Source organism: Gigantopelta aegis, chromosome 3, assembly GCF_016097555.1.
Source record: "Gigantopelta aegis isolate Gae_Host chromosome 3, Gae_host_genome, whole genome shotgun sequence".
NCBI classification, from domain to species: domain Eukaryota; kingdom Metazoa; phylum Mollusca; class Gastropoda; order Neomphalida; family Peltospiridae; genus Gigantopelta; species Gigantopelta aegis.
In genome coordinates, this window is record NC_054701.1 from 33,240,997 (window position 1) to 33,257,002 (window position 16,006).

The 16,006-nt window shown below is 37.7% G+C and overlaps 1 protein-coding gene across 1 annotated transcript in view; it reads left to right on the forward strand.

Moving 5' to 3' along the window:
* Positions 1-13,524, forward strand: part of LOC121368610 (solute carrier family 13 member 2-like) — a 32,258-nt gene extending 18,734 nt beyond the window's left edge. Inside the window, exons 9-14 of the mRNA XM_041493348.1 lie at positions 989-1,090; positions 1,976-2,080; positions 3,876-3,970; positions 5,544-5,668; positions 13,049-13,210; positions 13,366-13,524. Of these exons, the coding sequence (XP_041349282.1) occupies positions 989-1,090; positions 1,976-2,080; positions 3,876-3,970; positions 5,544-5,668; positions 13,049-13,210; positions 13,366-13,524 (748 nt within the window). The remainder of the gene's footprint in view (positions 1-988; positions 1,091-1,975; positions 2,081-3,875; positions 3,971-5,543; positions 5,669-13,048; positions 13,211-13,365) is intronic.
* Positions 13,525-16,006: the final 2,482 nt, after the last annotated feature.

The following is a 16,006-nucleotide window of genomic DNA, read 5'->3' on the forward strand; positions in this document are numbered from 1 at the left end:
CTCTTCTTTTCAATTCTAAACCTGTTTGCTCTTTGAATAAGTTACTGGATTTTATTATCCTTATGGGCTCAAATATACGGGGTAATATTTTTTTTCGATCTCTTCACGACGTTTGATTGGTTGCTTGCCATGGCCGGAACATCACTTTCATTCATATGATGTTTCCATTGATGAGTCAAATTACACATATGTTATATCATCTACAAAGATTTACAGAAAAAAAAAAGACTCATTTGTTTCGTAAACATGAAATGGTATACGGTATTTTCATAAACAGCGGCTTTAGTAATATATAAAAAATAATTATTTTCTAATGCAAATACAGTTGTATTATTTTGTACTGTGAATATTTGGCTGTAAAAAAGAACGCCGTTATGCTATGACGTCACTTACATTATGTCATGTAATGCGTGTAACATTATATGACGTAATGGCTGATGGCTTTGTTGTAGACTGCAGAGGAATTATTATCTCAAAAATCAGTTAAAAATGACAATGGGTAATAAAGAGAATAACCAACTCGCTACGAGGAGTTACAAATTATCTGTCCCTCTGGTTTACAACATTCATTCACTCGGGACTGATAATTCATAATTCCTAGTGGGTGGGACGTAGCCCAGTGGTACAGCGCTAGCTCGATGCGCATTCGATGTGAGATCGATCCCCGTCAGTGGCCCCATTCCGCTATTTCTCGTTCCAACCAGTGCATCACGACTGGTATATCAAAGGCCGTGGTATGTACCACCCTGTCTGTGGGGTGGTGCATATAAAATATCCCTTGGCTGTTAATCGAAAAGAGTACCCCATGAAGTGGCGACAGGGGGTTTCCTCTCTCAATATCTATGTGGTCCTTAACCATATTTCTGACGCCATATAACCGTAAATAAAATGTGTTGAGTGCGTCGTTAAATAAAATATTTCTTTCTTTTATAATTCCTCGTAGCTCGTTAGTTATTCTCTAAATATATTATTACTGTTTTACATGCAGAGAAACATTTTGCTGTGGTCAACAAAACGACAATCGACTGAGAGCTAATGAAGAAATCACTAAACTAATTCGAATGGAACACAAAAAATTGGGTTCTATGAGGTACGGACTGAACATTTAGCTATTTATTCTATATGTGAGAGCTGAGGTTAAGGCTCGTGCTACAGCTGACTGAGGTTGAACTTGGTTGAACCTGGGGCTGAGACTAGGATCTGGGCTTATGCTTGAGCTGAGACTGCGGCTTGGGCTTGGGCTTGGGCTTGGGCTTGGCTGGGACTGGCGCTTGGACTTGTACTTGGGCTAAGACTGGGGATTGTGTTTGTGCTTGGGCTGGGACTGAGGCGTGGGCTTGTGCGTGGGCTGGGGCGGGGCTTCGATTAGGAATAGTATTTTCTCCCTTTGTCCACCCATAACACATTATCAACAGTCAAAACCCCTGAAATAAGCAGAAAATGTCAATTAAGGTTAAGGTTAACAAAATGCTCCTTTAAGATAAATATTGTATATCTGGTCCAAAATATATTAGAAACTGAAATAATTATTGACTTTACAGTAACCATCTTCAGTGTTGGAGTTACCACAAAGTGGATGTTAAGGGATTTTTAACATGTTTTGCTATCCGTATTATTTGACATTTCTGAAAACCATCGATATTTTCAGTTAAAGAGTATATTTAGACTATAGATATCTTGAGATTAACAGTTATTCAGCATTACTCCTTGATCACATGCTGAAGTCGTGTTGGTAATTCACAGAACCAAGCTGACATGGGTCTCCAATAAACCGATTACGATCGAGATTAAACTAATGATTTTAATTTTGAAAATGAGAGTGTCATTGATTAATTTGTGAATAAATATCACAATCAAAAGCAAAACAACAAAACTAAATAATGTTAGATACGACTATGCACATTCACGTTCCACTACGCCACTATTTTGACATTTCTGCCAACATGTTAACATTTAACAAAGATCTTTAATTTAGTTTTGCAGAATATGTTGTCCTTGTGCATCTGATCCTGATGGTTCTGCTTTGGTTCACGAGGAATCCAGGATTTATTCCGGGATATGCAGATCTGTTCCCTAAAGGGTATGTGACACTGCTAATAAAGAGACAATGTCATATTTTACTAACCTAAAATCATTCGCTAATGTAAAACAATTTTCCAGTCATGTTTTGGACCAAAATAACACTTTTTAATTATTACAACTACAAGAAACATGTTCGTACATAGAATACTTTGTATATGCAAGACTATTTTGGTCATCCTAACGTTTGCAGTAGACCAATACATATTTAGTTTTCCCTACATTACTTTTAAATTCGTACGTATCATTTGTTTTCGGACATCCAAACAGACTTTGAAATAATTGGGTTAATAAAAAGGGATATATTTAAAAATGCTTTTTATTTAAAAATTAACCTTTGAAAATGGTTTTATTACTGAAATGCTTTTCATGTGATTAAAAGCTATTACTTGTGCCAACTATTCTGTTTCAGTGGCTCTCATTCACTGTCGAAACCTTTCAGACACAATTGTCTTTATTTTCCAATGCAAATTCCAGACACTATTGTGTTAGGTCTACACATGAATTATTACTAAAGACAATATCAGCTTGCATGACAACTTTGTAAATTAAGAAATTCTGTAAAACTGATTTGTTTCGTTTAACTGAATATAAATACCTCCAGTTGTTTATCAAATGAACCAATTAGCTCCATTTTCAATTTTGATAAACCATTCTAAATTATGCGTCAAAATTACCGTCAAGATATTATGCAACATTTTCTATTTGGCTTTAAACCTACGGGACATTTGTAAATTCAATAGCACCAACACAAATCCTCGCCCGATACCGACCATGGTCGGGCTGATTGAGCTCCCTTGCACCCCTCTAACACCAACTCCAACCCGTTTCCTGTCCTGGAAGGAGGAGCCGGTTAAAGTCGACACATGCGCCCATGACAGGCGTGTGCTACAACAGCTTGTTTTGAATGTGCACGTTAAAACCTATGACTTGATCTTATCGATAAGAGTAGGCAATGAGGCGTTCTATAACAGTTAAAATGCACTGTTTCTAATGAGATCCTACATTGGATTCGTGCATTTCCAAAGCTTATTATGGCCAGTCGCAGTCAATTAAGCAACCACTTGCATCTGTGATATATTGAACAACTATTACATACATGCACTTTAATACACTACATTGTTTATTTAAATGGGTTTTTTAACAAACAAAACTTAATAGTTGCACCTATGATATTCCACATTTAACATATTAAACATGTGGGAAATATTAATTGCAAAGTTGTAGTTAATATTTACAGTATAATGACAAATCATGAATTTGTGGGAATATTTTTCCGCTCTTAAAATGTTCGAATGTAAATGATATTTATCAGCACTCGTTGATAAAAGTATAAAAATCCTCAGCAATCCTCGGATTCCATTCTTTTATCAACTCGTGTTGATAAATTATGATATCACAAGACACTCGGGGAGTATCCTCTATATCCCTAACAACATAGTGTTTATAAACATGATTATTAATAAGTTAAAAATGCAACTGCAGTTTCAAAGATTTGTGCAAAATGCACTGAAGAGCAAGGGTTTGTTTTGTTTTGTTTTTGTTTGTTTTTTGCATTAGCTCCGTTTTGGTCCGGTGAAACTTGGTTTATAGTCACACCTAAGCATGTTCATTTAAAAGCATGTTAAAAAAAAAAAAATAATAATAACCTCAATGAATTTATATTTCAAAATTATTTTTTAGTATTATTTTTAACATCCAGTGAGATGCACATCTATAAATGAAACTATGAGCAACACCGAATACGTTTATAGAAGACGAGACATTTAATTGCGTGAAATTCTTGTTCTGTACAGGTACATCTCCGATGCTGTTCCGTCCGTTCTAGGCGCTATAAGTCTCTTTATATTCCCCATCAGATGGCCTGCTTATTTAAGTTTTAGAAACAGGGGTAAGTCAAGAAAGTAGGATGTTACCATTGGCCCTAATAATTAGGAAGTGTAACATATGTTAGGGCATAACAGTAATTTTGCCATTATATATATATATATATATATATATATATATATATATATATATATATATATATATATATATATATATATTAATATATATTAAACGTTAAGTACTACTTGGTTAAATTATAAATGTTGATAAATCCAAAATGTTTCTGGCCATCCTGGTGTTTTGGGTAAATTAGTATGAATTTAATAAGAAACAAAAAAGGTACATAATCACTGAGTTTAGGATGAGCGGCTTTAAAGCGGCAGTATCCGGAATATTTTTTATTATTTAAGCATATAGAACAGAAAATCCAATTACGTTTGGTGCATATATGACGCCGCACTCCGCATTGGTTTCACTACGCTGACTTATCCAGGTCAAAAACAAAGCCAGTATTTCGAAAGTGGGACACTTTTGACGGGCTCCTACCGATCTCGGTTTTCATTGGCTTATCACAAGTGTGGAATTCCTCAACAAGAGATCACGTGAGAACAAATTTAACTGTCTTGATTGAGGGGTCGTCTCATATCTCCAAAACATATTTATGGTACAAGGCAATTCTGAAATAGGAAGGTACGACGGTCGATAATACGTTGTCAAGATCAAACCGGTTTTAACAAAAGACTCTAGTACCGTATCCTCAACCGAACGTTCTTCGTACAGCGCAAGATTTCTGTTTTAATTTTTTGAGATGAACCCTACAATTTGAAATCGGCAAACGCACGTGTTAACTGAAACTGACAACAGGCTGTCGTTTGTGCTTTGCCGAGCTATGGCGGCACAGGCGACGAATCAAGCGTATACTTTTGACGATCTCCGTTCATAGTGAACACACACGAGTTTTTTAAAAGTGCATTTGAGCTTGTATTTCATATTTGTACATGATGTTATACTATGGTAACCAGAGACTGTAACTAAGTATTTTGTGGAATATGGATTTATAGAAGCTACTATACCACCTACATGCACGACCGTGTTTTTCAGACAATGATGCTTACTTTTGTATTGTGTAATAGGCCTGCCTAATCATAGTTTTAATCAATCAATCACATTTATATATTTTAAAATTAAGAAATACTGATTTTACAGTATGAAATACAGCTTTATAGAAGCTAAATACCATTCACTTACAAGTTTTCAAAAATAAGCTATAGGTATCAAAGTGAATCTCAACGAGTCAAAGTGCGACGTTTAGTCAACTAATGCTAGGCCGTAGGAAGCGGGAAGGGTGTGTGTGTGTGTGTGTTCCCCACTTAAGTACGGAAATGTACGCTCTTTTGTCCTACTCCATTTAAATAAAGATAAGAATCTGGCTTGTGCCCTCCCACCTCACCACCACTCGAGATTGTCCACCCCACTCCAGATACCATCCATACATGTCTGTGATGTAGATGAAGATTTGCTACAAGGCTGATTCATGCTCTTTAGATATATTTTTAGTATCACGCCTTCTTTTCTAATATCTGTTCTAATATCCCAGAACCTGAACCAAACCATCAAAGAACTGTATTTATTACTAGGGCCAAACTCGCCAGTTCCCTGCGAGACACCAAGTATCATCCAGTGGTCCGACGTGAGTTCGAATCTACCCTGGGGCATCATCATGTTGCTAGGAGGAGGCTTTGCACTAGCAGAAGCCTGTCAGGTGTGTATATAGAGGATTCGTCACGAGTTTTTTTTAATATGGAAAATATCAACCGAGTCTATGTTAATCGGTATTTGTCGAGGCTCTGCCGAGAAAAATAGCGATTAACTAAATAAAGTTGATATTTTACACATTAAAAAACACCGTAGCGAATTCTATTTATCCTATAACACTTCTAAAATAACATTTTAATTACATTTTCAGTAAATCACAGTACTAAAGTCACCGCCATCGGTAATATGACGTCGTCACGATTAGCACAAATTAGTTTGACGTCACGCATTTTAACTAAATCTTTGAAAACGTTACGCTCAGATACACAGGTCTTGTTGGCTTGTAAGCAAATGACCCATCCACAGCAACACATTACCTAGAGACCTTGCAAATTTGCATACCATTATTAACCGGGTTAATACACTAAAATTATCACATGGATTTATGACATGGATATCATGGGTAAGTTACAGGATAAATAACAGTATTTCATGAAATATACCCATAGTATACACTAGTCCGATTAGGATTTATGTTAAAGGGACAGACCCTAGTTTTTAAACACTATGGGCATATATTTATTTAACTATTAGAGCCGTTTATGATCACTGAAATCAAACTTTACTCATATTTTATTGTTTAGATTTTCCATTTTCGTACAACCGACGTTTTTCTGATCATCTTGGTGATTCTAATATTACAAAATGCATTTTCTATATTTTTAAAAACGCACGTGCGTTTGAGAAGTAAACAATTATGGAGTCGACTTCTTTTTTTAACGGTATTTCACCATTTCAACTTCACAGACTCTTGTTTCATTCTCTTGCAACGTTATCCAAATGTTTTACAGGTTTGCAACTTAACCAAACTTTTGTCTATTTTTACCGGTTGAAACTAGGGTATGCGCCTTTAAGACATATCAGTGTATAAGGTGGTAGAATATGATATATTATTGGGGGATGTTTGGCTGGGATTATTGGGAATACACTATCTGCCTACGCCAACTTTATGTTACGCGTGCAGTCTGCTACAATCAAGGATAAATCTCGGTGGTAAATGGCAGTAGTAAAATAAAATAAACAATTTAATAAAATAAAATAAAACAAAATAAAATGTAATATAATAATTATGATAATAACAATAAGGCTGCACGGCAGTCCTAACCCCATGGCGAATAGTCTCATCTAAAACAAAAACACCATAAATATCTCAACAATTAAGACTTTAATAGATTAGTGAATGCCCTCTTTGTTGTAATTGTTTGCATGGCTTTATCAGATGTTTATTCTGCTTGAATTCTGTTTGAAAACATTGCCTCTTCAGCAGCTCTACAAATGATGACGGCTTTTTCCAACGTTAAATCCTCCTCTTGAAACAAAAGAGTTCGGAAATGGTCCTCGCGCACCCCGTGCACAATCTGATCGAGCAGACGCGAATCTCGACAATCACCAAAATTACATCTATTTATTTTGTGCACGAGATCTGCGTAGAAAACGTCGAATAGTTCGCCTTCTTTTTGAACCCTGGAACCAAACACATATCTCTCCAGCATCTCAGTTGTCTCTGAATTGTAATAGCCGCCAAGTTTGTCCATAATTATTTCACAGTTGTATTTGTGTTCTGGTCTTGTGAATGTGAATCTGTTGTAAACTTCCCTCGCTTCTGGGCCGATCAAATCCAGCAGTTGTTTCGTCTGCTCCTTTGGTTGTCTATCCTCGAGGCCAGTCTCCATCGCAAACCGCTTAAATCTAATACGAAACGTAAGAAAGTTTTCAGCCACGTTGCCGGTTGTATCCAGCCGTGGTGCGAGTTCCAAGTCACCCATGTTGCTCGCTCGAATGCGTTCTCTGCCTGTTGAAGGACGATAAAATGTAGGCCAGTGTAGTGGCTCTACGGCTGCATTACACCTCCAGAAGGACGATTGTAGTGGCTGCCGATTAGGACTTCCGAATTTACAAAGTCATATTTTGCAATAATAAAAAATATATATATCACAATCTTCTTAGATACTCACTATTAATTGCAGTAAAAGTCTAAATAGGTCTATGTTGGTATATTATGTTTGTAATATGCGTACAGTCCGAAGACGTGCACCTGTTTGTAAACCACGATTGCAATTCGGAGTGGATGCATTCGATTTAAAAGCGCCGCCACATAACCTGCATTTACAAGAACTATATTATTACAAGGCATAATACATATATTTTTCTTGTTAAATATAGATTTAATGGGGGATAGGATCACAAAATATTAGCACTACTACATATTCCACCCCACCCCTCATTAAAGAAACAACCGATACATGTAAATGCAAATACATTGATTAACAAATATTCAGTAATGAAGAAAAAAGATTAAATAATAAAACAAACCAGTAACTGATGCATTTTAATACTTATATCAAAATACTTTTGGTTACATATTTTTATATTTATTTATTTATTTATTTACAAAAAACTGCCCTGGGACTTTTGGTTACATATTTTTATATGTATTTGTTTATCTATTTATTTACTTACAAGAAAGAAAGAAATGTTTTATTTAACGACGCACTCAACACATTTACGGTTATATGGCGTCAGACATATGGTTAAGGACCACACAGAATTTGAGAGGAAACCCGCTGTCGCCACTACATGGGCTACTCTTTCCGATTAGCCGCAAGGGATCTTTTATTTGCGCTTCCCACAGGCAGGACAGCACAAACCATGGCCTTTGTTGAACCAGTTATGGATCACTGGTCGGTGCAAGTGGTTTACACCTACCCATTGAGCCTTGCGGAGCACTCACTCAGGGTTTGGAATCGGTATCTGGATTAAAAATCCCATGCCTCGACTGGGTTCCGAACCCAGTACCTACCAGCCTGTAGACCGATGGCCTAACCACGACGCCACCGAGGCCGGTTAAATATTATTTACTTACAAAACAGCGCCATGGGTGAATCGCTTTTATGAGGTAACAAATTTGGTATACGCGAATTTAATCGTGAAAACCTCTAAAAATAATGTACTGGCCCTTACTAAAAACATACATTATATGCATCCCCAACCCTCTCCCCCCAAAAAACCCACAAAACAAACAAAAACAAAAACAAAAAACATCTCCCGCCCCACCTCCACCCCGCAAAAAAAGAAAAAAGAAAAAGAAAACCCACAAAAACAACACACACACACACAAATAAACGAAAACACAAAACAAAAAAACACACATTTTTATGTACTGTAAATTATTAAAACGGCAATCTCAACTTCACATCTTATATTATGTAATGCAAAAATGCAAACGTGCATTGCTACAACCTCCTGTGCTATTCGGCAAATCCAGAAATGTGGGGGTGGAGGTGGGGGATCCACAAAGGTTCTGGTGAAGGATCACAGAGGTCCTGTGACCTGCCCCCGCCCGTTTGATGTGCCCTTTTTAATAAAAAAAAATTTTAAAGTAGAAAATCCATTGTCCACAATATATAACATATAACACTAACTTGCAGCGAAAACGCCCCCACCCCACTAAGATATCGCTTCCTGTGTTATGCAATGCATGGTTAAAGTGGAGGCAGGTCCGTAAGAACATACGAACTGTTGTTTTTTGGTCTCGGACCGATTGTAAAGTTTGTTTTCTTATAATGTGTACGAATGACAAACTTTTAAATAATTTGTTTAGGACGATTTGTTTTTTCCTTTTCCTTCATTACATTTAAACATATTTCGTGTGTAATACATAAACAACAGCCTCTTTCGGTGAGTTTGTTATATAATAGAAAAAAAGAAAAATAGTTAATTTGGTAGTCCTTAAGTGATACAGTTAAAGATACAAACTCTGGTTTTATCAACCTTAATTGATGCAGTGTAGGAAATGACTATTAAAATAGTATTTTACTTGTTTGTTCATCGACTACATTATATCTCGGTACATTTGCAGGCTTTTACTCAGACTGTGGAATGCCCGAAACCTTAGTGGTATAGGGACATATTAGAAAGGTACTCTCTCACCCAGACTTTGTATCATTTGAACTTATGGCCACATGACCACATACATAGGATCTAAGGCAAATCTGTATTTTCTAGTTCTGCTTCGGGTATAAAATGATATCATGTTTACAACTTACCTTTGAATACAGGCTACTTATAATATTATAAATCACACAATATATCTGTTACGATTTTAGGTTGTCGTTTTTGTAAAACGTACTGAATATTTTTACTGACGATTGGTTAAATAGTACATCTGTTATGATGTTAGGATGTGGATTTTGTGAAAAACACTGAATATTAAAAACTGACACTTCTTAGAATGTTAGCGTGTAGATTTTCTATTTGTGAAACAACTTGACAACTGGTTGAATATATAGGTCCTAGTATATCTGTTATGATGTAGATTTTGTGAAACATGCCGAGTATTAAAAACTGGCGATTGGCTAAAATGCAGCATATAATATGCAGGATATAACTGCATGTATTTCACTATCAGTCTATATATGTATGTAAATATCAAATCAGGGCCGTCTGATCCTGGAAAGTGGCCCTGGCCCCTTCATTATAGTCAACCTAAGTAGGCCTATAATAGATAAGCTACCTTAAATGTATCACAATGCGATTTAGAAGCTTGATCACTTTTTTTTCTTCATTACAGAATTGTATCTAGGAGGGCCAAGAAAGGGGACGGTCAGTTGCATATCGAGAAAGATCAGAAAAAAAGAGTTTTTTATTTGTTGTTTATCTTTCAATTGTTTTTCAAGATTGAGTATAAACCCTCTATTACTTTGTCCTTATTGTTTTTGTACTGCGACCCAACTTAGGTTAGATTAGGTATTTCCCTGCATTATTTATGTTTATGTTCCCTTCCTACAAGGCATATATTCTGTTTATCAGGCCTGATTAAAAATATGTCAAATGTGAAATATATAAATATATACAGTTTGCACCTTGTTGTGTGGTGTATGTAATCAAATGAATATGACTTGTTAAAAGGTATATTTTTAACTTGTTGTACACATGAAAACAAAAACTAAAGTAAATATGTAACACCGAGTGTGCTGGTGATCTGGTCGTCTAAATTCTAGAACGACCATTTAGATCAAACTATGCATGATGTGTTAAACATTACATATGTAACCAAAAGTCTATTTGTAAAGAAAAAAAAAGCCCATTTTATCGTACATTTAAAACTATTATTTTCCATTTCATAATTCCAGTTAATCATGACTATAATATAATTATGTTTAATCGTGGCTCAATTTAGGCAATCCAATAAATATGCAAAGAGTACTGAAACTACGTCAAAAACGTTAATATTAGTATTATGCCAAATAAGGTTCAACACTAGGTGGCACTGCTGACACCCATGGGGTGCTGTTCAATTGGCACTGTATCCAAAAAATATTAATTCTCATTCTAGCCAGTGATCCACAACTGTTGTAACCAAAAAAAAGAGTAAAGTTTGTTTTATTTAACGACGCCGCTAGAGCACATTGATTTTTTATCTTATCATCGGCTATTGGACGTCAAACATATGGTCATTCTGACACTGTTTTTAGAGGAAACCCGCTGTCGCCACGTAGGATACTCTTTTTACGACAGGCAGCAAGGGATCTTTTATTTGCGCTTCCCACAGGCAGGATAGCACAAACCATGGCCTTTGTTGAACCAGTTATGGATCACTGGTCGGTGCAAGTGGTTTACACCTACCCATTGAGCCTTGCGGAGCACTCACTCAGGGTTTGGAGTCGGTATCTCGATTAAAAATCCCATGCCTCGACTGGGATCCGAACCCAGTACCTACCAGCCTGTAGACCGATGGCCTGCCACGACGCCACCGAGGCCGGTACTCTGTTGTAACAAAGACCGTGGTATGTACTATCCTGTATGTGGGATGGTGCGTATAAAAGTACCTTGCTGCTAATCGAAACGAATAGCTCATAAAGTGCCGACAGCGGGTTTCCTCTCAATATCTGTGTGGTCCTTAACCACATGTCCGACACCATATAACCGTAAATAAAATGTGTTAAGTGCTTCTTTAAATAAATCATTTCCTTCCTTCAACAAAATATTCAGAGATACAAGTACTATATGCATGCAAAGTGGCACGATTCTACCACCAAGTGCACAATCTTCGTTTTTATCCTCCTCACTATGCCGCGTTATGAGAGAGATATTTAACTTAGCGACTGCATATAAATGATATCAAAGATTGGTGTTATGCAAAACAAAACAAAAAACAAAACAAAACAACAATAACAATAACAACTACAAAAAACCCAACAAAAACTATTTTAAAAAGCACCAAGAACCCCCCCCCCCCCCCCCCAACAAACAACAACAACAACAACAAACAAAACAATACCATTGTTGATGATCTGTTTTGAACGGCTAAACAATACAAATATATATTCGAGATTGTAGCTTTAAAAGCGACAGAAGACTATACCAGATGTTTGAATTATATATGTCATGGGTGAACCAGTTTCGGTGGGTTTGGCATTTGGTTCTAAAGCATATCAATATTTATAAACAGACAGTTGTTATCCAAATAGTTACCTTTTTATTAGTATTTCTACGCTTCAAATGAGCATTAAACTGACCGCTATGTTGGAAAGTTTACCGCAAATGCGTAAAAAACTGTAGCATGCATCGGCAGTAAATATTGTTAACTACGTAACCTGTTTCGATGAGTGAAACGTTCAGTGGTATAGCTTCCAGCAAAACCTTTCCAACACAAACGTTTTCAATGTTTTATCTTGTTCAACAAAGCATGTACTTATAATAATTTATAAAAAAAATATTTAAATGTTTTAATGGGGTCCTCGAGAACTAATGTTAACAGACAATATTTTAGGAAAACGAATATAACATTTCTGATGTCTTGCAATCGCGTTATAAGTTGAGCAAATGAATGGTTATACTGGTAAAATTGTTTAGTTAAAAATATAAGGTGTATTCTGAGTTTTAATAAAGATATAAACATATATCAAGAAATATATTTATGATAAAACATATAAGGACCGTATATTTTTGGCAAGTATCTGTAGAGAGAGTTTTGCCAGCAGACGCCGTCACAGCCATGTGACTTCAATAACTAGATAACAGTACAGTTGAGAACAGACACAGATAATTCTTTCAAATGAGAGTCTTTGAAAATAATAGAAAAAAGGTATTAAGAAATGTGCCATGTTTATGAGTGGACCAAGTTCAATATTGCGTTCTTTGCTCCTTTTAACTTTATTTTTATGCACATTCTGTGAATGTGACAGACATTTGTTACTTTCCCCATGCAAAATTCAACGATGTCAGAAATCTTCAATGTACGTTGTGTTGCGCACACACGACGCAACCGAAACAGGTCCCTCACCGAAACAGGTCAACATACGATATATACTTTTGTCTTCTTCAGATTTCTGGCTTGTCTGAAGTTATTGCTGACAAACTATCCATAATACAAACACTGGGACCTCAAGTTGCTTGCCTCGTTGTGGTGACCATGACGTGCATCCTTACGGAAGTGACGTCAAATACCGTGCTTGTCACGATCTTCATGCCAATCTTAGCTCAGCTGGTAAGATTTGTTTTTCTTCATAAAACGATATAAATACTTTCAATCTAGTAGTACACCAGAGTATACATAATTGGTAACATACTAGGCTCAAGGCAACAGTGAATCCGTTCTAGTCAAGATGATTTTGTGTTCTTTTTTCTTTTGTTCTTCTCTAGGCCACCTCGATGAGAATCCACCCTCTTTACTTCATGTTGCCGGCCGGTGTGTCCGCATCCTTCGCTTTCATGCTACCTGTCGCAACGCCGCCAAATGCCGTCGTATTTTCGTATGGCGATATCAAAGTGATGGATATGGTGAGCGGCTTACATTATTAATTCTTTTAATTAAAATATATACTTTGTTTCTTATACACCCGTTGAGGTGGCATCATTTTTGATAATACATGGGTTTTTTCAAGACATACGGCTGGCTGCTCCTAGGTGATGACCAGGTCACCAGTGCCATGCAGCCAATGCAAAACAGCATGGTGGAAATAGATTACACTGTAGCGTATAGTTATCCTGACAGTCATGTGTCTGTGACGCTTAAGTTAGCTACAAGTGCAACGGCTGTAAATAACATTTAGTCGAAAACCTGGTTTTTGTGAATATGTAAGAAACAGAATAATACATTCGTTTCCGTTAGATACCATTTATCTCACAACTCGTTGTTTAAAAACATATCAAACTTGTTTTCGCTCGTTAGACACATTTAAAACAACTCGTTGTGAGATAACGGTCATTCATGTATTATTCACTATTTACATGCCTACCCAGTGCATATCAATTAAAAGGCAAGGATCTATACTACTCAAAAGAATTTAAGGGTCAGACGATATTTTCGACATTATTTTGTGAATGTCAATTATATTAGCTAGACCATAATGTCACACATGGTATTGTTCCATTTTGACGAAAGTGGGTCTAAGCAACCCATAAATGAATTAAAATCCACTGTCATTGACACTGTCGACTAGTTCTAATGGCGAAAACATGCTTACATTTGCACGTAAATTAGGGCGAAAGCGAAAGGTCTGCTAAGTGCCCATAACTTGCTTTTTCACAAAGCGCTTCATTTGCACGCTTTGCATGTGTATTCCATGTTCCCAATGCTGAATTTCCGTATAATTGGAGCTTGCGTTTGTGTACGGTGCACACTCCAAATTCGACAATGGTACTGACGTCAACTGACTATCGAAGATCGAGGAAGGGCTATTGCTTGGCTTCAGGATGGCAATACGCAAAGAAATGTTGCTCTGAGACTTGGTGTCAGTCAGAGTGTCGTTGGCCGACTGTGGAAACAGTACCAAGCAACGAATTCTGTTCGAAATCGTCCACGTTCGGGAAGACCCCGAAGCACTACAAATAGAGAGGACCGCTACATCACCAATATGGCTCTATGTCAATGCACAACCACTGCACGCCGATTACGTGACAATCTGTGGACTGCGACTGGAACTCGAGTGTCTGATCAAACCATACGCAATCGTCTGAGAGCCAATAATCTACGCTGCCGTCGCCAGGCTGTTCGACCACCACTCCTACCACGTCACAGAACGGCCAGACGTCACTGGTGCACGCTTCATCTGCGGTGGCAACGTGTTCAGTGGGGTCGAGTGATGTTCACTGACGAGTCCAGGTTTAGTCTCCAGTTCAACGACGGTCGGGTTCGTGTCTACAGACGTCCTGGGGAGCGCTTCGCTGACGTTAACGTTAGACAACGTCACCGGTTCGGTGGTGGCAGCGTCATGGTGTGGGGCGGCATCTCTATCCACCACAGGACCCCCCTCTATGTGGATGGCAATCTGAATGGAATCCGCTATCTGAATGAGATTATCCGGCCGTTGGTTCTCCCAGGCGTTCAGCAGATTGGCGGCGGGGCAGTTCTGCAGGATGACAATGCCAGACCCCACCGCGCCAGGGTGGTAACGGACTTTCTCAGACAACAAGGTATCGTCAGGATGGATTGGCCAGCATATTCGCCTGACTTGGCCCCAATAGAGAACGCCTGGGACGAATTAGGCAGGAGAGTTCGGGATAACCATGCCCCTCCGACCAACCTTCATGATCTGGGTCAACTTCTTATGGCAGAGTGGCAGGCCATTCCCCAAGAGTTCTTCAGACGTCTGATCAACAGCATGAGGCAACGATGTGTCGAGTGTATTCGCGCCAGGGGTGGATTAACACACTATTAAACGAATGTTCTAATGTGTAAAATCCATGTTTGACAACCTTCAACTTTGACAGCATGTCATGTGACTTTCTTGTATACAGTGACGTTTATTTGTGGTTTTTTGTAAATATGGAACAATAAATTAAATTTTTGGTGTAGTTTACATCATCAATCTAATACACTCTGAAACTTATTTGGTTATAAATTTTTGACCCTTAAATTCTTTTGAGTAGTATACATTTGTGATAGATGTGTGTGTGTGTGTGTGTGTGTGTTGTGCGCGCGCTCGCTTGTTAGCTTAATGTAACGTAGTTCGGTGACACTGGTGAACAAGTCTTCTCCTCACCTTATGCAATGGTCAAATAAATTACTTGACTATAGGGGCCGCATATAATACTGCTACTGAAGAAAGACCGGAGAATGCTTTATTATTGCGATACGTCAGGCACTTTGATTTTGTCATCAACCCTCTCCTGCTCAGGCAACAATAATTGGTTTCAGTATATGTTCCGGGGGATCATGACTCGACCCCCTGCCCCCCCCCCCCCCTCCGCGCTCACCACAGTCTAGGCAGCCACCCCGCTAAAATTCTTGCACACGCGCCTGGTCATATCCTAAAATTTATATGTAACTTTCCCGTTCCCT